A 27,371-nucleotide genomic window follows, 5' to 3' on the forward strand; every position below is an offset into this window, starting at 1 on the left:
AACATTTGGCCGTTCACTGGCGGAGGAAGCTCCCCCTCCCAGCCATCTTACCAAGATGGCCGATGAACCTATAGAACCAATGGATGACGACTGTCCGCCTACTGATAGCGGCGGCAGTGCTCGCTCAAAGCCAGGCCCTCAGCGGCCTTCGAGGTGACCCCTTCTTTCATCTTCCTTTTCTTCTTAAATTGGCACTTATTCACTGGAATATTCACAGCATTCACTCCAACCGAGAGGACTTGAAGTTGCTGCTCCGCTTGCACCGTCCGCTCATCGTAGCCCTCCAGGAAACGAAGCTACGCCCATGCGATCAAATTGCCTTGGCACACTACACCTCTGTGCGTTTTGACCTACCCCCTGTGGTAGGTATTCCGGCTCATGGAGGGGTTATGTTGCTGGTCCGGGATGATATTTACTACGATCCCATCACATTGCACACTGGCCTGCAGGCAGTTGCCATCTGAATTACTCTCCCCACTTTTACATTTTCCATTTGTACCGTTTACACTCCATCGTCAATGCCGTTACCAGGGCAGACATGATGCAAATTATTGCTCAGCTACCTGCACCATTTTTGTTAACTGGAGACTTCAATGCCCACCATCCCCTTTGGGGCTCTCCAGCATCCTGCCCGAGGGGCTCCATGTTAGCAGACCTTTTCAACCAGCTCAATTTTGTCTCCCTCAATACTGGCGCCCCTACTTTTCTTTCAGACATATCTCACACCTATTACCATTTAGACCTCTCTATATGTACTACCTAACTTGCACGCCGGTTTGAGTGGTATGCACTTTTTGATACATATTCGAGCGACCACTTCCCGTGTGTTATCCATCTCCTGCATCATACCCCCTCTCCGTGCTCATCTAGTTGGAACATCTCCAAAGCAGACTGGGGGCTCTTCTCTTCCAGGGCAACCTTTCAGGATCAAACCTTCACAAGCTGCGATAGTCAGGTCGCACACCTCACGGACGTCATTCTCACTGCTGCTGAATATTCCATCCCTCACCCTACTTCTTCTCCACGTCGCGTACCGGTCCACTGGCGGACCGCAGCATGTAGAGACGCTTTACATGCTCGTTGACGTGCTTTACGCACCTTTAAACGCCATCCTACAGTGGCGAATTGTATCAATTATAAACGATTACGTGCACAGTGTCATCGTATTATTAAAGAAAGCAAGAAAGCCAGCTGGGCTGCTTTCACAAGCACCTTCAACAGTTTTACTCCTTCTGTTATCTGGGGTAGCCTGCGCCAGCTATCTGGCACTAAGGCCCACTCACCAGTATCTGGCTTGACAGTCGTGAATGACGTCCTTGTAGCCCCTGAGGATGTCTCCAATGCCTTCGGCCACTTTTTCGCAGAGGTTTCGAGCTCCGCTCATTACCACCCTGCCTTCCTCCACCGAAAACAGGCAGAGGAGGCTAGGCCACCTAACTTCCGCTCCTCGAATCGTGAAAGTTATAATGCCCCATTCACCATGCGGGAACTTGAAAACGCACTTGCCTGGTCACGGTCCTCCGCTCCAGGGCCTGATTCTATTCATATTCAGATGCTGAAGAACCTTTCTCCTGCAGGTAAAGGTTTCCTTCTTCGTACTTATAATCGCATCTGGATTGAGGGACATGTTCCCGCATGCTGGCGCGAGTCTATTGTTGTACCGATTCCTAAGCCGGGGAAGAACAAGCACTTGCCTTACAGTTATCGACCCATCTCACTTACCAGCTGTGTCTGTAAGGTGATGGAGCAAATGGTTAACTTCCGTTTGGTTCGGCTGCTCGAGTCTTGACGCCTACTTACCAATGTACAATGTGGATTTCATAGGCGCCATTCTGCTGTTGACCATCTGGTTACCTTGTCGACCTTCATTATGAATAACTTCTTGCGGAAGCGCCCGACCGCGGCTGTGTTCTTTGATTTGGAGAAGGCTCACGAACCTGTTGGAGGGCGGGCATTCTCCGCACCATGCATACATGGGGCCTTCGCGGTCACCTCCCTCTTTTTATTCGTTCCTTTTTAATGGATCGACAGTTCAGGGTACGTGTGGGTTCTGTCCTGTCAGACACCTTTTGCCAGGAGAATGGGGTGCCACAGGGCTCAGTTTTGAGCATCGCTCTCTTCGCCATAGCGATCAATCCAATAATGGATTGCCTCCCAGCTGATGTATCAGGCTCCCTTTTCGTGGACGATTTTACCATCTATTGCAGCGCACAGCGTACATGTTTCCTGGAGCGCTGTGTTCAGCGTTCTCTTGACCGTCTTTACTCCTGGAGTGTCGCCAATGGCTTCCGTTTTTCTGCCGAGAAGACAGTCTGTATTAACTTCTGGCGCTACAAAGAGTTTCTCCCACCGTCCTTACGACTCGATCCCGTTGTTCTCCCATTCGTGGAGACAACAAAATTTTTAGGTCTTACATTTGACAGGAAACTTAGCTGGTCTCCACATGTGTCATATTTGGCTGCCCGTTGTACCTGTTCTCTAAATGTCCTCCGTGTTCTCAGTGGTATGTTGTGGGGAGCGGATCGAACCGTCCTACTTCGCCTATATCGGTCGATCGTCCGCTCCAGGCTGGATTATGGGAGCTTCGTATACTCCTCTGCACGGCCATCCATCTTACACCGCATCAGCTCCATACATCGGGGTTTATGTCTTGCGATTGGAGCGTTTTATACTAGTCCCGTCGAGAGTCTTCATGCTGAAGCTGGTGAATTGCCACTCACCTACCGGCACAATATACTGCTTTGTCGGTATGCCTGTCGGCTACTGTCAATGCCCGACCACCCGTCTTATCGTTCCTTTTTTGACGACTCTCTCGACCGTCAATACAGGTTGTATGTCTCTGCCCTGCTACACCCTGGAGTTCGCTTTCGTCGCCTCCTTCAACACCTTGATTTTTCACTCCCTGCAACCTTTCGAGTGGGCGAGAGCCACACGCCACCTTGGCTCCAGGCTCAGGTTCGTGTTCACCTTGACCTCAGCTTGCTCCCAAAGGAGGTTACCTCCGGTTCGGTATACCATTCCCGTTTTGTCGAACTTCGTTCGAAGTTCATTAATACACTCCTGGAAATTGAAATAAGAACACCGTGAATTCATTGTCCCAGGAAGGGTCAACTTTATTGACACATTCCTGGGGTCAGATACATCACATGATCACACTGACAGAACCACAGGCACATAGACACAGGCAACAGAGCATGCACAATGTCGGCACTAGTACAGTGTATATCCACCTTTCGCAGCAATGCAGGCTGCTATTCTCCCATGGAGACGATCGTAGAGATGCTGGATGTAGTCCTGTGGAACGGCTTGCCATGCCATTTCCACCTGGCGCCTCAGTTGGACCAGCGTTTGTGCTGGACGTGCAGACCGCGTGAGACGACGCTTCATCCAGTCCCAAACATGCTCAATGGGGGACAGATCCGGAGATCTTGCTGGCCAGGGTAGTTGACTTACACCTTCTAGAGCACGTTGGGTGGCACGGGATACATGCGGACGTGCATTGTCCTGTTGGAACAGCAAGTTCCCTTGCCGGTCTAGGAATGGTAGAATGATGGGTTCGATGACGGTTTGGATGTACCGTGCACTATTCAGTGTCCCCTCGACGATCACCAGTGGTGTACGGCCAGTGTAGGAGATCGCTCCCCACACCATGATGCCGGGTGTTGGCCCTGTGTGCCTCGGTCGTATGCAGTCCTGATTGTGGCGCTCACCTGCACGGCGCCAAACACGCATACGACCATCATTGGCACCAAGGCAGAAGTGACTCTCATCGCTGCAGACGACACGTCTCCATTCGTCCCTCCATTCACGCCTGTCGCGACACCACTGGAGGCGGGCTGCACGATGTTGGGGCGTGAGCGGAAGACGGCCTAACGGTGTGCGGGACCGTAGCCCAGCTTCATGGAGACGGTTGCGAATGGTCCTCGCCGATACTCCAGGAGCAACAGTGTCCCTAATTTGCTGGGAAGTGGCGGTGCGGTCCCCTACGGCACTGCGTAGGATCCTACGGTCTTGGCGTGCATCCGTGCGTCGCTGCGGTCCGGTCCCAGGTCGACGGGCACGTGCACCTTCCGCCGACCACTGGCGACAACATCGATGTACTGTGGAGACCTCACACCCCACGTGTTGAGCAATTTGGCGGTACGTCCACCCGACCTCCCACATGCCCACTATACGCCCTCGCTCAGAGTCCGTCAACTGCACATACGGTTCACGTCCACGCTGTCGCGGCATGCTACCAGTGTTAAAGACTGCGATGGAGCTCCGTATGCCACGGCAAACTGGCTGACACTGACGGCGGCAGTGCACAAATGCTGCGCAGCTAGCGCCATTCGACGGCCAACACCGTGGTTCCTGGTGTGTCCGCTGTGCCACGCGTGTGATCATTGCTTGTACAGCCCTCTCGCAGTGTCCGGAGCAAGTATGGTGGGTCTGACACACCGGTGTCAATGTGTTCTTTTTTCCATTTCCAGGAGTGTATGATGGCTCTGAGACCAATGACGGGGTTGGGTGTTCTTTTATTGTCGGGGCACAAAGTTTCAAATACCGGCTCCATGGCCATTGTTTGGTCTTCACAGCTGAGCTCTTTGCCCTCTACCAGGCTGTTCTTTACATCTGCTGCCACTGACTTTCTGCTTATGGCATCTGCTCTGATTCCCTGAGCGCACTCCAGAACCTCAGTGATCCGTATCCGGTTCACCCTTTCGTGCACCGAATCCAACACTCTCTTCAGCAGCTGGTGGACGACGGTTCTCCGGTTAGCTTTATGTAGGTTCCTGGCCATGTCGGTATCCCTGGGAACGAAGCTGCAGATGCCGCGGCCAAGACTGCGGTCCTCCAGCCTTGACGGCTTCTTGTTGTGTCCCTTCATCAGATTGTAGCAGGGTCATTAGTCGGCGTATTTTATCGCTGTGGCATGCAGATTGAGCTGCACTTACGGACAACAAGCTTCGGGCCTTGAAACCTCTTCCCGCGGCTTGGACGTCCTCCTCATGCCCTTCTCAGCGGGAGGAGGTCGTTTTGGCCCAGTTACGAATTGGACACTGCCGGTTCAGCCATTGCGATCTGCTGACGGCTGCGCCGGCGCCGTTCCGCCCATGTGGGCAATTGCTGACGGTCCGCCACATTTTAACGTCCTGTCCGGATTTTAACACACTGCGTCTTGATCTTGGCCTGCCATGTACTCTAGATGCCATTTTAGCGGATGACCCAGGAGCAGCTGCTCGCGTTCTTCGTTTTATCAACTTGACAAACCTGTCTGACATTTGATTATGCTGTTTTTTTAATCCTATGCCTGTCAATCTGTCTTTTATCATGTTTTCCCTTTTAGTTGCTGTTTTAAACTTGTGCCTCGCGGTGCATTCCTAACATAGTCTGGGCGCTAATGACCATTGAAGTTGTGCGCCCTAAAACCACAAAAAAAAAAAAATCACCATGTGAGCAAGATGCCAGGTTGGCGTGAACCTTCTCAGTGAAGACTGTGACTCAGGTATAGAGCTGTGATGTCATGTCACTTGTCGAGTAGTTTGCACAATGAATTTACCGGGTCAGGAATGAGGCGTGAGAGTTCAGCTAATTGTGGCAGAGAGGCAGCAGTCATCATTCTCGAATGCAAGGGCATTGTGATGAAGGAGCCTGCGATGGGTCTGTCGGAGGGAGGTTGTAACAGCGTGACTGATGAAAGCTCTGGAGACAGCCCGTGGTGTCGCAGAAAGTCTGTGCCTAACACAGGTTCATCGATGTCTGTCACGTTAAATTTGCAATCGAAACAAAATGCTAATTGAAATTTAAGTTTAAGATGAGTAGAGCCATAAACCGTGACTGAGAAGTTGTTAGCTGGTCGCAGAGTCACGGCGAAAGGTGTCGGTGGCATACTACACGATGACGGGCTATGACACTAGTACCTGCACTGGTATTGACCAGAATGGCTACGAGATGATGCATCTCATTCATCCTGTGGCACAAGTCTGGGTCCCATAAGTGAGGCGGGCAGCACATGGATAGATAAGATGAGAAATGTGAAGGTCGTCTGTAGAATTGGCAAAGAAAGGAACATATGGAAAACACTCACAAGGGACAGGATGTTGGTGCACGTGATAACACATGAACAAATAACTCCCATGGCACTAGAGGAAAGCCTACATGGTAGAAACTGTACAGGAAGACAAAGATTGGAATACAGCCATAAAATAATTGAGTGCAAGTGCTACTCAGGGAAAGTCACTACAGGCTGCATTAAACCGGTCGGAAGACTAATTACTCAGAGAGAAAGAATATAAAGGTTATTGAAGAGGCTTCTGTAGATGTCTTGTTTTGATGTCTACATAAGATTCTTACTGCACACTTCTGTCGAATAAATACTTTTTTAGCCTCAGCAGCACTGCCTCAGACGATTATGCCATTGGGTAGTACTCGGCGAATGTATGCAAAATGTACCAGCATTGCTGTCTGTAGATCTAAAAAATGAGAGAGAGACTTCTACATGCAAAGCAAGCAGAGTTAAGATGTTTGATTACCTTACTGACATACCAGTTCCACTTCAGTTTATAATTGATCTATATGCCTGTAAATTAAGACTTGTAGCTTCATGCTGTGTGTGTCCACTGATTTGTCTGCTACTAAAATCAATTTTATTTCTTTGGAATTGCATTGACTGACTTTTTCTAATATTAAGGGTTAAGGTAATTGCTGTGAATCAGTTGCAAGCCTATTTTGCTGTTCTTCTGATTATTTTGTATTGATGCATTTTGGATATTTACCATTATACATATCAACAAACGTAAGTTTCTGAACAGCCTCCCCATTCCCATGGTAAATAATTTATGTAGGTCAAGAAGAGAAGCAGGCCAAACACCAAATCTTGTGAGATACTATGTTCAATACTTCCTGGCAGACCAAAACTCTTTGCTTGACTGGGACTTGAACCTTGTACCTATGCCTTTTGTGCGCAAGTGCTCTACTGACTGAGCTGTCCAGCATGACATGCCCTCACAGCTTTACTTCCACCAGTACCTTGTCTTCTAACAGACGGTAGACCACTTACCCATAAAAATGGAAATGAAAGCTGAAGGTTCCAGGTTAAAGCCATGGTTCAGAAAATGGTTTTGATATGACAAAGTTTAAAATCAGCACACACTTCACTGTAGAGTGAAAATTCATTCTGGATCCTACATTTAATGCTTTCCCACTCTGAATTTTAATAGTTTGGTATCATTTGTTACTGAGGACCTTTGTTCTCTATTGTTAAGATATTTAATGTATGGTGAGGAAATGCCCTTAATGCCATAAAAGTGCACATTTGTTGTTAGAATTTTAAGAACTACACAATCAAAGATATTATTGTTAATTTCCTACATCACTTCTCTAATTTTGCTGCAATGCTCAAACATTAAAAAAAGCTCTTATTTGTCCTTGTGTTGCTAAATTATTGTCACAGGTTGTGAAACATTTATTTTAAGTTGATTTGTTTCCCTAATATGGGGTTGAAAATTGTCACATTGACCTAAATTTTTAACAAATTAGTTCCACTTTCTAATACTGTCCCTGCTAGTGATACTATGAAAACTGGCTTTGAACTTATTACCGTTAAAAGAAAAGAACTTAACAGATGCTTTCTAGTGTAACTGTTGTCTTTCTTTTGTTTGCAGATGGAAAGTAATGGATCACCAAATTCCCCAACAAAGTGAAGTGGATGCACAGAAAGCATTGTTAGATGCACTACTGGGAAATGATTTCCAGACATTCTGTAACTTGCTTGAAAGAGGTCAGGTTAATCCTCTGTATCGCTATGGCTTCCCTCACTTCTCTACTTGTCTAGAAATAGCATCTCGCCATCCTGAAATTCCAGCAACATTTACAAGTAAACTACTGGAATGTGGTGTGAAGCCAAATGTCAATGTAGTTGTACCTGAACCAATACACTACGCTGCCAGGTGAGTCTCTCTCTCTCTCTCTCTCTCTCTCTCTCTCTCTCTCTCTCTCTCTCTCTCTCTCTCTCTCTCTCTCATGAACACCATTTAGATGAACTTCTTTAAATTACTGCTGCCATAAACTTGGCACAACTTGTGTGGCACAAAGGATTGTCCCATATAGCAAAAGGTCGCTATTATGAACCACAAAGTTTGGAAACAACTAACTGATTGTAAAAAGATATGAGTCACTGTGGTTGTCAAGATAACCGTAGACTGGTATCTGTGAATGCAATCTGTTTTAGAATTGTGAAATATAAGTTATTCGTGGGAATTATGATCTTATGGAGACTGAAAATTTTCTCTGTATGATTCAACACAGTCCACAGATAGACATTTTGTGAAACTCTTGCTTGTTCTGTATATTAATGTAATCAAGAAGGCAGTAGGTCAACATACCCAGACTGACACTGTGTTCTTTTATTTCTGTTCAAAGCATTGACTTCATTTCCTCACTGCTGCCAGGTGAATAAAATACGATCACACAGAATATTGGTCCAGCTTTGTGATTTGTTTAAGGGCTTCATAGCAAATAGAACTCAACACACACTTTTGAATTGGTCTAAATTGTCAGATGTTATTTTAAAGTTACTTTGAGCATGACCCATCTGAGAGTGTTTGGATGCTGTTACTGTTCGCAATGTATCGAGATGAACTGGAGGACAACATTGAAAACTCAGTGGGACTATTCACAATCGATGGTGTAGTAAACTGGAAACTGGCAACATGATAAAATTATTGCAAAATTCAAAAAGACCAGCCAAGAATCAATGCTGAGTGCAGGGCCTGCAGCTGACTCTCGTTGTAGATAAATGTAATGTATTGCAGAAAGATACTTTATTATTTGATTACACGACTGGTGATCAATGACCGAGGACAGTAACAACTGCAAAATACTTAGGAGTATGCTTCTGCGGCAACCAAAAACGGAACAATCGCATGGAACTAGTTGTAGAAAAAATAAGTGCAGGACTGAGGTTCACTGGAAGAATCTAAAGGAGAGAGTTCAAACATGAAGTAAAAATGTAAACTCTGTCCACAGGCCTCGGCAGGCCCATCTGGACTGAACAACTACCACATCATCTGCTGCCACTGGCATCATTGGATGTGTGGTATGGAGGGGATTTGTCTTGTCAGCACATGGCTTAGTGCATCACATTTTGCAACAGTTTTTTTCTCCTCTCTCCTCCTCTCCCATAGACATGGTTTCAAAGAAAGGAAAAGAGCCTATAACAATTTTTTCATTGAGGATGATTGACTTAATGATAAATTACCTTATCAGTTAAAAATACATAAAGAAATTCCACTCACTAAATGGCAGGAAAGCTGTAGTTACACAAATAATTATTTGGAATGGGAGGTGTTTTTATCTGATGAAAGAGGCAAGTGAAGGAATTGAGACTAGTTGGGAATTAGGTAGGAAAGTCACCCAGGATTTCTGTGTTGGAAAAACACAGGTTAAAAAAAATTGAGCACCTCAATAATGAGGGGAGAGATTATTATTGTTGGAAATGCTGATTAGAAAACAAAAATATAAACTAATTAATAAATAATGGAAAAATAAGCTGAAATATAAAATTTTTAGGTTTGTAATTTAACTCCATGTTGGCCTTACAAAGCTACTTTCTCTTAATTCATACTTTTAGTAGTTATCCTCATTGTGCTCATTATTTTTATCTATACAGAAATATGTGTGTAGTATTAATGGACATTCACTTTATTTCCACACAAAATAAGTACCAAACATCAAACTTGACCACCAATGGAAATGTGAAGAATTATTTGTTTTTAATTCTGTTACAACAGGTGTGGTAATGCAGCAGTCCTCGGAGTTTTACTATCACATGCAGCAACGCGGGTGAATGCGGTGGACAGTTCGGGTCAGAGTGCGCTTCATTACATTGTGCTGGCCTTCAGAGATGACTGCCTTCCAGAAGCAGCTTCAGAGTTTGAGTCTTGCATTGAAAAGCTCATAGAATGCCAGAGATTTGATATAAATATTCTTGATAATACAGGGCTTTCAGCAATTCATCTGGCTGCCAATAAAAAAAGATATAGAGCTGCTACTGCTATCATTGAGAAATCAAGGTAATGAAAAAGGAACATCATATAAACATAGCTGTAGCTCTCTCTGTGCTTTTGTAAGAGAGCTTTATTTGGTGTTATGGCATTGTATGTATTTCATCTAGTCTTTGAGAGTAGAAATTAAATCATTGTTACCAGGTTACCAATATCAGTCAGCACCACCAAGTATTTTACTGGATCACTGGTCATTTTGTACAGCTCATTGAAAGTTAACACTGAAAGCATATAGTGAAAATAGATATAAACAGTTTCTGGATAACCTGTAAAACTGTTTTCATCCATCCATCCATCCATTCATCCATTTATTCATTCATACTCTCACTCAGCTTGTTACATAGATTTCATTGAGAAAGGAAAAATTCTTGTGTGGGAAAAGCCAGATGCAAATAGCATTGTTAGCTGCCACTAGCTGATGCTCCACACTTTTCATGGGGCACCCCCATCCCCCTTCCACTTCCCTCATACACTTTCATATGTGTCAGTATTAGTAACTAATTATGAGATGACACTCACTGTGTACAACTCTAACTCTCGGCTGCCCTGACATCCAAGAGGTGGCTTGTGTCTTCGGCACACCAGTGTAGAAGTTATCACAGATCCAGCCAACTAGGTAAAAAAAATAAAAAATAAGAAAAAATTTTAAAAAATTGTATGGTTCCCACATTTATTTATGCAGCCTACGTAAGCAGATTTACAAATTTTCCTTTATGCAAGTCCATGTGTGCCAGATTGGTCAGATTCAAAAATCTACATCCTAATGTGTTACAACAATGTTCCTGTCCTTTTTACTTAATCTTCCATTCATTTTGTCAACACTTGCGTCTATCATAATACACTGTATTTTCTCAAACATTTTCGAGTACAAAAAAAAAAAGACACCTCGTATGGTACTATAGTATCAATTGTAACCTTAATTTGTGCTTTTCAGAAACTTTTGGTCACAGTATCCTCGTTGTAAACCAGTTGTTCCTTAATTTCATTAGATATTTTATGTGAAAAAAGTCATATTTTTAGAATTTTGAGACTCTTCCAAGTGTAATAGTTAGGTGAATTTTTGTAAGTTGTTAGTCGTGCGTAACCAGCTTTATAGTAAATAGGCATTTGTTTGCAGTTACTGTCAATAACTAAAATATCAGGTCCCATCAACAGCAGTGTATACTGTCTGCAATTATCATAAATTAGGCTACCGATATTTTTATAATTGTTAGTGAGCATAACCTGGAAAGAAACAGTTGGTGCAAAGTTTTCCTGTTTTTGTAATAGATATCTCAGTTTGGCTGTTAATTACTTCAGTTCTAAAAGGCTTTGGATACCTGCAGCATATCATTCCCATAAATTAAAAGATAATCAGCAGGCTTGGTCCAAAGTTATTTGTTTACTATTCAGTAAAATATTGGAACAGGCATAGTGCAGCCCCATTGTGTATGCTGTCCTGAGGCATGGGATGAGTTATGTAGTTGCTATTCATAAGCATCTGCATCTACATCTACACATCACCATGAGGTGGATGGCAGAGGGTATGTCCCATTGTACCAGTTATTAGGGTTTCTTCCTGCTCCATTTGCATATGGAGTGCGGGAAGAAAGATTGTTTGAATGCCTCTGTGCATGCAAAAATTAATCTAATTTTATCCTCACGATCCCGGTGTGAGTAATAAATGAGAGTTGTAGTATATCCCTAGAGTAATTTAAAGCCAGTTCTTGAAACTGTGTTAATAGACTTTCTTGGGATAGTTTACATCTGTCTCAAAGAGTCTTCCAGTTCAGTTTCTTCAGTATCTATGTGACCATTTGTGCCGCTCTTTCCTGTATATGTTCAATACCCCCTGTGGGTCCCGCACACTTGACCAATATTCTGTGATGGATTGCATGAATGATTTGTAAGCAAGTTCTTCCAATAAACCAAAGTCTACCACCTGTTTCACCCATGACTGAACCTATGCGATCATTCCATTTCATATCCCAACAAAGTTTTACACCCAGGTATTTGTATGAGTTGGCCAATTCCAGTGATGACTCATTGATATAGTCAGAGGGTACTATATTTTTTTGTTTTGTGAAGCACAAAATTTTACTTCTGAACGTTTAAAGCAAGTTGCCAATCTCTGCATCATGTAAAATTTTTTATCCAGCTCTGACTGAATATTTATGCAGCTTCTCTCAGATAGTACTTCATTACAGATAACTGCATCATCTGCAAAAAGCCAACATGAAGAGCAAGGGTCACAACACACTTCACTGGGGCACACCCAGAGCTACTTCTACATCTGACAATGACTTTCCATCCAAGACAACATGTTGTGTCCTCCCTACTAAAAAGTTCTCTGTCTAGTCACAAATTTCACTTGATACCCCATATAATCATACTATTGACAGTAAGTGTAGGTGTGGCACAGAGTCGAATGCTTTTCAGAATTCAATAAACACTGCATCTACCTGGTTGTCTCAACCAAAAGCTTTCGGTATGTTATGTGAGAAAAGTGAGAGTTAGGTTTCATATGATCAATGTTTTCAGAATTGATGCTGACTGACATTGAGGTAGTCATTCTGTTCAAGATACCTCATTAGGTCTGAGCACAAAATATGTTCTAAGATTCTACAACAAATCGATGTCATGGATATTGGACAGTAGTTTCGTGGATCACTTTTACTACCCTTCTTCTAGACAGATTTGACTTGTGCCTTTTTCCAAGAACTGGGCACAGTTTTTTGTTCGAGGAATCTATGATAGATTATAGTTTTGAGGGGGGGGGGGGGGGCTGCTAACTCAGCAGCAAATTCATTATAGAATCTGACAGGGATTCCAATGGGGCCTGAAGCTTTGTTCAATGTTGATAATTTCAGCTGTTTCTCAACACCACTAGCACTAATACTTATTTCATTCATCATCTCAGTGGTACAAGGATAAAATTGGGGGAATTCTCCTGGGTTTTCCTTTGTAAAGGAACATTTGAAACTGGAGTTAAGCATTTCAGCTTTTGCTTTGCTACCCTCATTTTCAGTTCCTGTCTCATTCACTAGGGACTGGACACTAACTTTGGTGATGCTAACAGCCTTTAGGTATGACCAGAATTTCTTTGGGTTTTATGAAATGTCATTTGACAATATTCTGATAAGGTAGTCACTGAAGGCATCTCACATGTCTCTCTTGATAGCCAAATGCGTTTCATCCAGCATCCCTCTTACACTTCGTTTTACACCTCTTATGCAGTAATCTCTGTTTCTTTAGAGCAGCTGGAAATCATCTTGATGACTGTCAAGTGATTGAATGCTTCTGCAAACTGATGTGTTGGGAGAGCTACCAAGAGTTGAGTTCTATCCTCAACTATGGACTCTGTCTCTTCTGCAGAAAATACTGGAGCTATTATACCACTTATGCGCTCGACTGTGAGTGGCATGTCAGCGGCGGGTGTAGGCATCTTTTACAGGGCAGACAGGGACCAGAGAGGGCTCAGAATGTTAGACAGCCCCCTAGCCGATAAATGCTACCTTCTAAGGAGACTGAAACTGAGCCTGTGAGACACACTTCATTTGTTGGGAAATGTGCCAAGCCCTGTGTCTGGGGGTGGCAAACACAAACGAGCAAAAGTCTAGTAATCCTCAGCAGTTCAAATGCACAGCAAATAATGGTGCCACCTCAGGCAAATGGTAGCAAGGGAGGAATACCACGTACAATCAGTATTTATGCCTGGGGACCTCATTAAGCCTGCTGAAAAGACTATCCTGGCAGCCACTGAGTGGACAGGGTGCAACCAAATGCAGATGTTGGACCTCATTGTGACAAACAATGCCTCTCATTTGGGCTCGGAGATCGTACTTGAATCATTCCAGTTGTGATGAAGCAAGCTGGGATATTTTTGCTTCCCCTCTTGTTTTGCCAACTGCATACTTAATTTTTTTTTTCCATTTTTGAACTAATTACCATTAACATACTTGGGTATAATCTGCATTGTCATAAAAGAGAAAGGGTGGCCCTCAGTTTTAATGAATATAGCACCAGATCTAATTTTGTGCTTAGTTTTATGTATGTAACTGATTTTCTAATTTATTTTGACTATTCCTGGTTAGTATCTTTTGTTATAGGGTGAAATCAGTAATTGTTTTGTAACTTAAATTTTATTGTTGATGTATAAACAAATATAAATTATGTAATAATTGTAAACATTTGGAATACAAAATGCTAGTATTCTTAAAGTAACTATTTTGCTTTAGTCGAAAACATGTTAGCAACACCAGCCCTTAATTAATTTCAAAGTAACTAACAGTTTTGTCTAAAGTATTGTTTGTGTAACTATGCTTGTTAATTTCACAATTTAAACAAATAATTTGGCCTAACTCGTGTAGAAGAAGAAACTGTTAAAAAGACGGAATTTTTTGATGTATTCAGTTAATATAATGGGTTAAGTTTTAATTGTAATTTCTGTAAATTTAACTTCGAACAGTGTGTAGTTTCAGCACTTATTATTGTGAGGATATATAAGGGCACAGTTTTTGATCATGAGACAGTCAGTCCACAGCCAAGTTTCAGATGAGGAACCTACACTCCTGGAAATTGAAATAAGAACACTGTGAATTCATTGTCCCAGGAAGGGGAAACTTTATTGACACATTCCTGGGGTCAGATACATCACATGATCACACTGACAGAACCACAGGCACAGAGACACAGGCAACAGAGCATGCACAATGTCGGCACTAGTACAGTGTATATCCACCTTTCGCAGCAATGCAGGCTGCTATTCTCCCATGGAGACGATCGTAGAGATGCTGGATGTAGTCCTGTGGAACGGCTTGCCATGCCATTTCCACCTGGCGCCTCAGTTGGACCAGCGTTCGTGCTGGACGTGCAGACCGCGTGAGACGACGCTTCATCCAGTCCCAAACATGCTCAATGGGGGACAGATCCGGAGATCTTGCTGGCCAGGGTAGTTGACTTACACCTTCTAGAGCACGTTGGGTGGCACGGGATACATGCGGACGTGCATTGTCCTGTTGGAACAGCAAGTTCCCTTGCCGGTCTAGGAATGGTAGAACGATGGGTTCGATGACGGTTTGGATGTACCGTGCACTATTCAGTGTCCCCTCGACGATCACCAGTGGTGTACGGCCAGTGTAGGAGATCGCTCCCCACACCATGATGCCGGGTGTTGACCCTGTGTGCCTCGGTCGTATGCAGTCCTGATTGTGGCGCTCACCTGCACGGCGCCAAACACGCATACGACCAATCTTTGGCACCAAGGCAGAAGCGACTCTCATCGCTGAAGACGACACGTCTCCATTCGTCCCTCCATTCACGCCTGTCGCGACACCACTGGAGGCGGGCTGCACGATGTTGGGGCGTGAGCGGAAGACGGCCTAACGGTGTGCGGGACCGTAGCCCAGCTTCATGGAGACGGTTGCGAATGGTCCTCGCCGATACTCCAGGAGCAACAGTGTCCCTAATTTGCTGGGAAGTGGCGGTGCGGTCCCCTACGGCACTGCGTAGGATCCTACGGTCTTGGCGTGCATCCGTGCGTCGCTGCGGTCCGGTCCCAGGTCGACGGGCACGTGCACCTTCCGCCGACCACTGGCGACAACATCGATGTACTGTGGAGACCTCACGCCCCACGTGTTGAGCAATTCGGCGGTACGTCCACCCGGCCTCCCGCATGCCCACTATACGCCCTCGCTCAAAGTCCGTCAACTGCACATACGGTTCACGTCCACGCTGTCGCGGCATGCTACCAGTGTTAAAGACTGCGAAGGAGCTCCGTATGCCACGGCAAACTGGCTGACACTTACGGCGGCGGTGCACAAATGCTGCGCAGCTAGCGCCATTCGACGGCCAACACCGCGGTTCCTGGTGTGTCCGCTGTGCTGTGCGTGTGATCATTGCTTGTACAGCCCTCTCTCAGTGTCCGGAGCAAGTATGGTGCGTCTGACACACCGGTGTCAATGTGTTCTTTTTTCCATTTCCAGGAGTGTATTTTGGTTATGACAACATCAATGCATCAACTTAACAGTGTAATAGATGTTAAAGGATTAGGCCGTGTTTTAAAACAGTGACAGTGTCTGAACTATATGTAGCTTTCTATTCTTAAAAAATTGTGAACTTTCTGGATAGCCTTTTACTGCTCGTAGATGTTCAGCAGTAAACTATTGTTGCATTATGTGGATTTTCACTTGCTAACTAGTAATGAGGCTTATGGGAAGTTAGAACACCATTGCACTAGCAAGTAACTGTGTATTATTGGGGGGCTGTGAAAAGTGAAAGTAAAAGACTGTGAAATGAAACTGTACATCTGTCGGCTACATCATTTACACTAGACAGTAGTTGCACATCCAACCCCAATTTTTTCAGCCAGTACATAGACACCGAGGACAACAAACGACAAATGAAGAAACAAAGTGGGTGAACCTCTACATAGTGACTGGTAGAAGGTTGAGATCAGCCCTGCTCATGGATTTTCAATGAATCTTACAATTTGCAGCACTGTCTCTAGAATAGATCATGGGCCCCCTTGGTGCTGAGTTGTGTGGAGGCCTTGAATCTGAGACACAAAAAATTCTGTCACAAGCTAGGCAGCAACTTCCTGGACTTGTGCCATAGGGTTGAGAACTGTAGGGTCCCCCTAAATGGGCCAGGTGTGCACTCTAGATCAAAGGCTGCTGCCCAGACAGCTGACTGCATGTGGGATGTACACAAGGGTGCTTTAGATTGGGTGACTCTCCACCTAATCCAGACAATGACAGCTGTAAGAGACCCAGGAGAATTACTGTAATATCCAAAGGAATGAGCACCACCACAGACAGAAGTATTAAAATCCTATTAGTTAGCTGCAGAAGCATTCGCAACAAAGAGCCAGTGTTTGGATCACTCCTGACAAGCAGTGAAGCTAACAAAATGCTAAGTGCAGAAATCTGGTTAAAATTTAGGCATATATTGAAAGGATAGGGAAGTGGAAGTAGTGTAATTGTCGCAGTAGACAGAAAACTCAAATGCACCAAGATAGAGATTGAAGCTGCATACAAGGCAGTTTGGGAAAGACTTACTATGAAGGGAAGGCATAAAATTGTAATTGGATCCTTCTATCAACCAACAGACTCACCTAAGCTGTAATTGAAAACTTGAGAGAGGAACTCTGTTCACTTGCGAGTACTGGAATACTTAGTTTTGTTAGTGGTGGGCATGACAAGACATCCTGTGAAACATTACTAAATGCCTTCTCTGGAAACTACATAGAACAGAGGGTTCAGAAGCCTGCTGATGATGGAAATGTATTACATCTAATGGCAACAAACAGATCTGGCCTCTTTAAGGATGTCCACATCAAAACTGTTATCAGTGACCATGACATGGTTGTGGCAACAATGATTTCTAGAGTACAAAGCCTAACTAAAACAAGGAAAAAGAAATATATTTTCAGTAAATTAGATAAAAAATCAATAGAGTCGTATCTCAGTGAGGAACATGAAACTTGCAACACAGGGCAGGAGCATGTTGAATTATGGCTAAAGTTTGGAAGAACAGTTGACCATGTACTGGATAGACATCTACCCAGTAGAACAGTTTATAATGGGAGGGACCCCTCTATGTATACAGCCACTTTAAAGAAACTTCTAAAGAAACACAGACTACTGCTTGGATAGATGCAAAAACAAAGCATGGACTCTCCCTGTCAGATTCTATTTTGAATTTCTGGCTGAGTTAGTCCCTCTTCTAACTATAATCTATCATAGACCCCCCCTCAAACAGAAAGCCATGTGCAGTTGTTGGAAGAATGCATGCAACAAAGCTGTCTATAAGAAGGGTAGTAGAAGTGAGCCACAAAACTACCATCCAATATCCTTGACACTGATTTGTTGCAGAATTGTAGAATATATTCTGAGCTCATTCCTTCCTTCTTTTTATTAGGTGTCTTAGTGATCTCCTCCATGTCAACTAGCAGGAATTCCAAAGACACCACTAATGTGAAAACCCAACTTGCACTTTTCTCACATGACATACTGAAAGCTTCGAATCAAGGCAGTAAGGTAGATGCAGTACTTCTTGATTTCTGAAAGCATTTGACTCAGTACCTCACCTACACTTACTGTGAAAAGTTTGATCATAAGGGGTACAAAGTTAAATTTGTTGACTGGATTGAGGACTTTTAGGAAGGAAGGATGCAGCTGTTATCTTGGATGGAGAGTCATCATCGGGGGTAGAAGTATCATTATCTATAATGAAGTACTGTCTGAAAGAAGCTGCATGAATATTCAGTCAGATTTTGAGAAGATTTCAAAGTGGTGCGAAGATTATCAACTTGCTTTAAATGTCCAAAATTGTAAAATTTTGCACTTCACAAAATGAAAAAATGTGGTACCCTATGCCTATAATATCAGTGAGTCACTATTGTAATCAGCCAACTTGTACAAATACCTGGGTCTAACACTTTGTAGGGATATGAAATGAAATGATCACATATGCTCAGTTATGGGTAAAGCAGGTGGTAGATTTTGGTTTATTGGTAGAATAGTGGGGAAATGCAATCAGTCTACAAAGGAGATTACTTACAAATCACTTCTGCAACCAGTTCTAGAATATTGCTAAAATGTGTGGAACCGATAGCAAATAGGACTAATAGGGGATATTGAACATATACAGACAAGGGCAGCACAAATGGTCAAAGCTTCATTTGACCCATGGAAGGGTGTTACATTGATGCTGAAGAAACTGAACTGGCAGACTCTTGAAGGCAGACATAAACTAACCTGAGGAAGTATATTAACAAAGTTTCAAGAATCAGTTTTAATGATGACTCTAGGACACCCTCTGTATCGCTCATATAGTGATTGTGTGGACAACATTAGATTAATTACAGCATGCACAGATGCATTCAAACAAGTATTCTTCTTGCACTCTATACACGAATGGAATGTGAAGAAACCCTAAAAGATGAATCACCCCTGAAGATAAACACAGTTAAAATGGGTAATTCATTTTTCCTAAGGAGTGTAACAGAGTTTGAGGTCATGAATATAATCTCAAAACTCAAAGTAAAATCATCTAGTGGCTGGGATGACATATCATCCACACTACTTAAAAAATGCAAAAATGAGTTAATAAAACCAATAACATATCTAATTAACAGTTCAACTGGACAGGGGACCTTTCCAGAGCTTTTAAAAATCACTGAGATACAACCAGTGTATAAAAAGGGGGCTATCACAGACGAATAACTACCGGACAATCTCTTTGACTTCAACACTTGGTAAGCTGCTTGAAAGAATAATTCTAGATCAAATGGAATCATTCTTCTGTAAATACAAACTATTAAATAAAACACAACATGGATTTTGAAAAGGATGCTCTACAACAACAGCATTAGCGACTTTTTTCCGTGAACTACTGAACTGGCTGGATAAAGGAAACAAAGTTATAGGGACTTTCCTAGATCTGTCTAAAGCATTAGATTCTGTGAATCATGCAGTATTGTTATCCAAGTTAGAAAATTATGGGATAAGAGGAGTAGCTCTAAAATTACTAAGTTCTTATCTCTGTGATACAAGACAGTGCACAAAATTAAATTATAAGAATGAAAGTAAGATCCAAACAGTAAAGTCAGCATATAGAACTCTCAATTGTGGAGTTCCCCAAGGAAGTATACTTGGACCATTCTTGTTTATAGTATATATTAATGACATAACACAGCCACAAAATTCCAAACTAGTGAACTATGCTGATGATACATATTTTATTAGCTGGGGCTGTAGAGCGGGCAGCATTCCAAAGCAACAAAAAGAACTTTGAAATGATCACAGAATATCTAACAGTGAATAAGCTTACACTGAATAAGGACAAGACTGTAGTAATAAAGTTATTGCTACATTTTAATAATACTCATACTCAATCACTTTCTACAGTTGAAACATCTGACAAACATAAATTTTTAGGCCTATTGATTGATGAACATCTCACTTGGAAAGAGCATATCAGCTCCACCTGTAAAAAGGTTTCTAGTAATATTTACTTACTAAAACGTGTTGCAAATAAAGTAGTTCCCCTTGTCCTTAAACAAGTGTATTATAGGTTAACACACTCACATCTGCAATGTGGGATCGAGGTCTGGGGTGGGGCACCCACTGTCTATATGGATCGCATTTTCAGGCTTCAAAAGAGAGCAGTTAGGATAATTGCTAATATAAGCAAACGCAAGTCCTATAGGGACTATTTCAAAAATTATAAATTACTGACTGTTTACTCATTGTATGTATTTAAGACCATAATGTTTGTAAAATAGAACAAGGATAATAGTATAAAGAACAGTGACACCCATAATTACAATATTTGAGCCAAAAGTGACTATCATAGGATACGGACTAACAAGAAAGCTACAGACCACACTCCATATGTAACTGGGAGACAATTCTATAATAAATTGCAAAAAAATAGAAAACAACTCCAAGGCAATCTTTTCAAGGGCAAGTTGAAAAATGTTAATAGAAAAATGTTAATAGAAAGATGTTTATACTCATTAAAAGAATTCTGAGCTGCAGTACTGTTAGTTTATCCTTTTAGATACTGCAGTATATTAGTGGTGGTATTGTTATTATTGGCTAACTGATGTATATAATCATTATATGTATGGAGTGATGTACAATGTGCTACTTGATGTATATATTCATTCTTGGAATGAAATGATATTGATATAATTTAAAAAAAAATGACTATGTCCAAGACTGTAAAGTTAACATGAACAAATAAAAATTATTATTAATAATAATAATAATAATAATAATAATAATAATAATAATAATAATAATAATAAACCTACATTATGGACAGGTAGACAATTTAAGAAAATTCTTTCTAGAACGAGCAGAAACTAGCAAAATACACAAGGCAATCACTCACATAAATACATCGGCTACACCACTGCAATTTCATAACCACTTCTACAACCCTTTAGATCACATAACATCAACAGACATGAAGAAAGTAAATTGGAAAAAGAAAACACTACATGGCAAGCACCCGTATCATCTAACACAGCCACACATCGATCAAGACGCATCCAACACATGGCTAAGAAAAGGCAATATATACAGTGAGACAGGAGGATTCATGATTGCAATACAGGATCAAACAATAAACACTAGGTATTACAGCAAGCATATTATTAAAGATCCCAATACCACAACGGATAAATGCAGACTTCGTAAACAACAAATAGAAACAGTAGATCACATCACAAGCGGATGTACAATACTAGCAAATACAGAATACCCCAGAAGACATGACAATGTCGCAAAAATAATACATCAACAGCTTGCCTTACAACATAAACTTTTAAAACAACACGTTCCTAGATACAAGTATGCACCACAAAATGTACTGGAGAATGATGAATACAAATTATACTGGAACAGAACCATTATAACAGATAAAACAACGCCACATAACAAACCTGACATCATACTCACCAATAAAACGAAGAAATTAACACAACTAATCGAAATATCCATACCCAATACAACAAATATACAAAAGAAAACAGGAGAAAAAATTGAAAAATACATCCAACTGGCTGAGGAAGTCAAAGACATGTGGCATCAGGATAAAGTTGACATCATACCAATTATACTATCAACTACAGGAGTCATACCACACAATATCCACCAGTACATCAATGCAATACAGCTACATCCAAACATATATATACAGCTACAGAAATCCGTAATTATTGATACATGTTCAATTACCCGAAAGTTCCTAAATGCAATATAACACATACCATACAGTTAAAAGTAAGTGACGCTTGATCAAGGTCCGCGTCACTCCATTTTTAACCGGACTTAACGTCTGAGAAAGTGAAGACAATAATAATAATAATAATAATAATAATAATAATAATAAAATAGAAGGAAACAAAACCAAACATTCAACACAAACCAAAAGAAATTTTACCAGGCAATAGATAACACACACATTAAAATAGACAATCCACCAAACATAACAGACATGGAACACTTCTGGAGCAACATATGGCCAAACCCGGTACAACATAACAGGCATGCACAGTGGATACAAGCAGAAACAGACACATACAAGATGATACCACAAATGCCTCAAGTGATAATTTTGCAACATGAAGTCACCCAAGCAATTAATTCTACTCACAATTGGAAAGCCCCTGGAAAAGATAAAATAGCAAATTTCTGGCTAAAGAAATTCAACTCAACACATTCACATCTAACTAAATTATTTAACAGTTACATTGCAGACCCATACACATTCCCTGATACACTTACACATGGAATAACTTATCTGAAACCTAAAGATCAAGCAGACACAGCAAACCCAGCTAAATATCACCCTATAACATGCCTACCAACAATATACAAAATATTAACTTCAGTCATTACACAGAAATTAATGACACATACAACACAGAACAAAATTATAAATGAAGAACAAAAAGGCTGTTGCAAAGGAGCATGAGGATGTAAAGAGCAACTGATAATAGATGCAGAGGTGACATATCAAGCTAACACTAAACAAAGGCCGCTGCACTATGCATAGATTGATTACCAAAAAGCTTTTGATAGTGTACCCACTCATGGTTACTACAAATATTGGAAATATACAAAGTAGATCCTAAATTGATACAGTTCCTAAACATAGTAATGAAAAATTGGAAAACCACACTTAATATGCAAACAAATTCAAATAATATTACATCACAGCCAATACAGATTAAGCGTGGAATATATCAAGGAGACTCATTAAGTCCTTTCTGGTTCTGCCTTGCTCTGAACCCACTATCCAACATGCTAAATAATACAAATTATGGATACAATATTACTGGAACATACCCACACAAAATCACACATCTGCTATACATGGATGATCTAAAACTACTGGCAGCAACAAATCAACAACTCAACCAATTACTAAAGATAACAGAAGTATTCAGCAATGATATAAATATGGCTTTTGGAACAGACAAATGTAAGAAAAAGAGCATAGTCAAGGGAAAACACACCAAACAAGAAGATTACATATTGGATAACCATAGCGACTGCATAGAAGCGATGGAAAAAACAGATGCCTATAAATATCTAGGATACAGACAAAAAATAGGAATAGATAATACAAACTGCCAAACACCCATCCAGACTCTGTTTTACGCAACCAGAAACATTACCAACACATTCAACACCTCCGACACGAGAGGAAATCACAAACATAATCAAAAATCTCAAAAACAGGAAAGCATGTGGAGAAGACACAATTACAGCAGAAATGCTCAAGCTTGGGGGAGAAACATCAGTAGATGCACTACTCAAAGAACTTGAACAAGTATGGGAAACCAAGAAAATCCCAAGTCACTGGAAAACTGCCCTAATTCACCCTTTGTTTAAAAAAGGTGACAAAAGGGATGTTAACAACTATCGTGGAATATCGCTTCTCCCAGTCCCATACAAAATTCTATCAAAAGCCCTGCTCAATCGTGTATCACCAATTATAGAGGGAAAACTTGGAGAATATCAAGCTGGCTTCAGACCAGGAAGATCCTGCGCCGAATAAATTTTTAACCTCAAAACAACAATGAACTATTTATCTACAAGGAGCAAGAAATATTTCATAACATTCATTGATTTCAAAAAAGCTTAAGACTCAATCGATAGGGACCCACTCATCAAAACACTTTGAGAATATGAAATAGATGAAATAACAATCACCATAATCAAAGAAACATTAACAAATACAACATCAAAAGTAAAATTCCAAGGAGAAATTTCACGGCATTTCGAGGTCAAAACCGGCGTCAGACAAGGAGATGCGCTGTCCCCTGTACTCTTCAACTGTGTTCTGGATAAAGTCATAGCAGAATGGAGAAAACTCACGCAAAAACATGGAGTTGAGAAAGTCCAAATTGGAGGGAAGTGCTACAAAGCCATTGAAACCAACTGTTTTGCCTTCGCTGATGATCTCGCCTGTTTAGCTTACACACAAAAAGACACAATAAAACAAATAGAATTACTTAAAGAAACAGCAGGCTTGCAAATTTCATTAGAAAAGACAGAAATCATTACAAATATGAAAAATCCACCAAAGAAAATAACTATGAAATACGGGAAAATACAGGTATCTAAACATTTTAAATATCTTGGAGAACTAATTCAGCCTGTGGCGAAAGGTCATCCAGCCTGCAGGGCTAGAATACAAAAACTAGAGACAGCAACTCACTACTGCAGACAAATGTATTCAAAAAAATGTATATCCAAAAACATTAAACTCGGACACTACCAGACTGTCATTAGACCGCAGATACCATATGCATCAGAAACACTGGCAAATTTTACATACGCAGAACAGATAGAAAATCGTCTTGGACACAGGAAAATAACAGATGATCGAGGCAAGCCTGTATACAGACTAAAAAGCAACAAAGAACTGTATACAAAGTGCAGCAAAATTACAGACGAAATTAGAAAAAGAAGATGCTCCTTTTATGCTCACATCATGAGGATGAACCTGAATAGGCTTACAAAACAAATATTTTTGTACATCACAAATCTAAAAAATAAAAATTTATGGTTTATCAACACAGAAAGGGATCTAAAAGAAATGGACATAGATCAGGAAACAATATTTAACAGAAACCTTTTTAGAAAAAAACTGAATTCATTCACGGGTTTCGGTGTGAAAATTAAGACGACTTGTGGAACTAAATGGTCTGAAGAGAGAAAAGCCGCCTTCAGTGCAAGAATGTAAGAAGTGTGGACTGAGTGAAAGAAGACTTCCCAGAAGCGCAAGAAATAACTGTTTTCACGGTCTTTAACGGCCAGATTTGTATAATAATAATAATAATAATATTAAAGAAGAACTAAAAGAAAAATATAGACAAAGACTAACAAAAATACTGAAAACAGAATTGACAGCAAGAAACAAGACAAAAGCTATAAATACTTATGCTATACCAATATTGACCTAGTCATTTGGAGTAGTGAAATGGAGTAGCACAGACCTAGAAGCACTCAATACACTTACACAATCACAATGCCACAAATATAAAATACATCACATACATTCAGCAACAGAAAGATTCACATTAAGCAGAAAGGAAGGAGGAAGGGGATTTATCGACATAAAAAACCTACATTATGGACATAATAGAGGGAAACATTCCACGTGGGAAAAATATATCTAAAAAGAAAGATGATGAAACTTACCAAACAAAAGCGCTGGCAGGTCGATAGACACACAAACACAAACATACACACAAAATTCTAGCTTTCGCAACCAATGGTTGCCTCGTCAGGAAAGAGGGAAGGAGAAGGAAAGACAAAAGGATATGGGTTTTAAGGGAGAGGGTAAGGAGTCATTCCAATCCCGGGAGCGGAAAGACTTACCTTAGGGGGAAAAAAGGACAGGTATACACTCGCACACACACACATATCCATCCACACATACACAGACACAAGCAGACATGTCTGCTTGTGTCTGTGTATGTGTGGATGGATATGTGTGTGTGTGCGAGTGTATACCTGTCCTTTTTTCCCCCTAAGGTAAGTCTTTCCGCTCCCGGGATTGGAATGACTCCTTACCCTCTCCCTTAAAACCCATATCCTTTTGTCTTTCCTTCTCCTTCCCTCTTTCCTGACGAGGCAACCATTGGTTGCGAAAGCTAGAATTTTGTGTGTATGTTTGTGTTTGTTTGTGTGTCTATCGACCTGCCAGCGCTACATTATGGACAGGTAGACAATTTAAGAAAATTCTTTCTAGAACGAGCAGAAACTAGCAAAATACACAAAGCAATCACTCATATAAATACATTGGCTACACCACTGCAATTTCATAACCACTTCTACAACCCTTTAGATCACATAACATCAACAGATACGAAGAAAGTAAATTGGAAAAAGAAAACACTTCATGGCAAGCACCAGTATCATCTAACACAGCCACACATCGATCAAGACGCATCCAACACATGGCTAACAAAAGGCAATATATACAGTGAGACGGAAGGATTCATGATTGCAATACAGGATCAAACAATAAACACCAGATATTACAGCAAGCATATTATTAAAGATCCCAATACCACAACAGATAAATTCAGATGTTGCAAACAACAAATAGAAACAGTAGATCACATCACAAGTGGATGTACAATACTAGCAAATACAGAATACCCCCAGAAGACGTGACAATGTAGCAAAAATAATACATCAACAGCTTGCTTTACAACATAAACTTATAAAACATGTTCCCACATACAAGTATGCACCACAAAATGTACTGGAGAACGATGAATACAAATTATACTGGAACAGAACCATTATAACAGATAAAACACCACCACATAACAAACCTGACATCATACTCACCAATAAAAAGAAGAAATTAACACAACTAATCGAAATATCCATACCCAATACAACAAATATACAAAAGAAAACAGGAGAAAAAATTGAAAAATACATCCAACTGGCTGAGGAAGTCAAGGACATGTGGCATCAGGATAAAGTTGACATACCAATTATACTATCAACTACAGGAGTCATACCACACAATATCCACCAGTACATCAATGCAATACAGCTACATCCAAACTTATATATACAACTACAGAAGTCTGTAATTATTGATACATGTTCAATTACCCGAAAGTTCCTAAATGCAATATAACACATACCACACAGTTAAAAGGAAGTGACGCTTGATCAAGGTCTGCGTCACGTCCCATTTTTAACCAGACTTAACGTCTGAGAAAGTAAAGAAATAATAATAATAATAATAATAATAATAATAATAATAATAATAATAATAATAATAATAATAATAAATCCCGTGGAGGCCCGGGCAAAGAATAGGCCTCTGGTATGTTCTGCCAGTCGTAAAAGGCGACGAAAAGAACAAACCACTAATGGGGCTAACCCCCCCTTTAGTGTGATTACTTGGTTCAGGACAGAACTAAAGAAGCCTTGGACAAGCGCCGTCATGGTCGGGGACGACGCTTGAACCCTATGCCCGCCCACAATGGTAACGACACTGCTAGCCAACTGGGAAATGATTTAAATCCAAATAGAGGTGTTTTGCAGGGTATGCTTCCTGCAACCACCCTAGAAGGAAAACAGACAGAGGATGAGATGGTCAGATGAAGTTAATCGACACCTTATGTTCTGTTATTACCAAGCAACAAACCTAGGAACCAACACAACTGGATACATATCACAAGTATACACAACATTTATTACCAGATACCCGGAATTAAAATTTTTAACAGAACAACGATTAGCTGATCAGATCCGTGTAATAATAAAAAATAACAGGATACCCCAGTCA

The 27,371-nt window shown here is 41.2% G+C and overlaps 1 protein-coding gene across 3 annotated transcripts in view; it reads left to right on the plus strand.

Moving 5' to 3' along the window:
• Positions 1-27,371, plus strand: part of LOC126412364 (serine/threonine-protein phosphatase 6 regulatory ankyrin repeat subunit C-like) — a 122,733-nt gene that overhangs the window by 76,019 nt on the left and 19,343 nt on the right. For all 3 annotated transcript variants that reach the window (XM_050081930.1, XM_050081932.1, XM_050081931.1), the window contains exons 2-3: positions 7,647-7,931; positions 9,774-10,055. In XM_050081930.1, the coding sequence (XP_049937887.1) occupies positions 7,657-7,931; positions 9,774-10,055 (557 nt within the window). In that variant the 5' untranslated portion in view covers positions 7,647-7,656. The remainder of the gene's footprint in view (positions 1-7,646; positions 7,932-9,773; positions 10,056-27,371) is intronic.

This window comes from Schistocerca serialis, chromosome 7 (genome assembly GCF_023864345.2).
Source record: "Schistocerca serialis cubense isolate TAMUIC-IGC-003099 chromosome 7, iqSchSeri2.2, whole genome shotgun sequence".
Taxonomy (NCBI): domain Eukaryota; kingdom Metazoa; phylum Arthropoda; class Insecta; order Orthoptera; family Acrididae; genus Schistocerca; species Schistocerca serialis.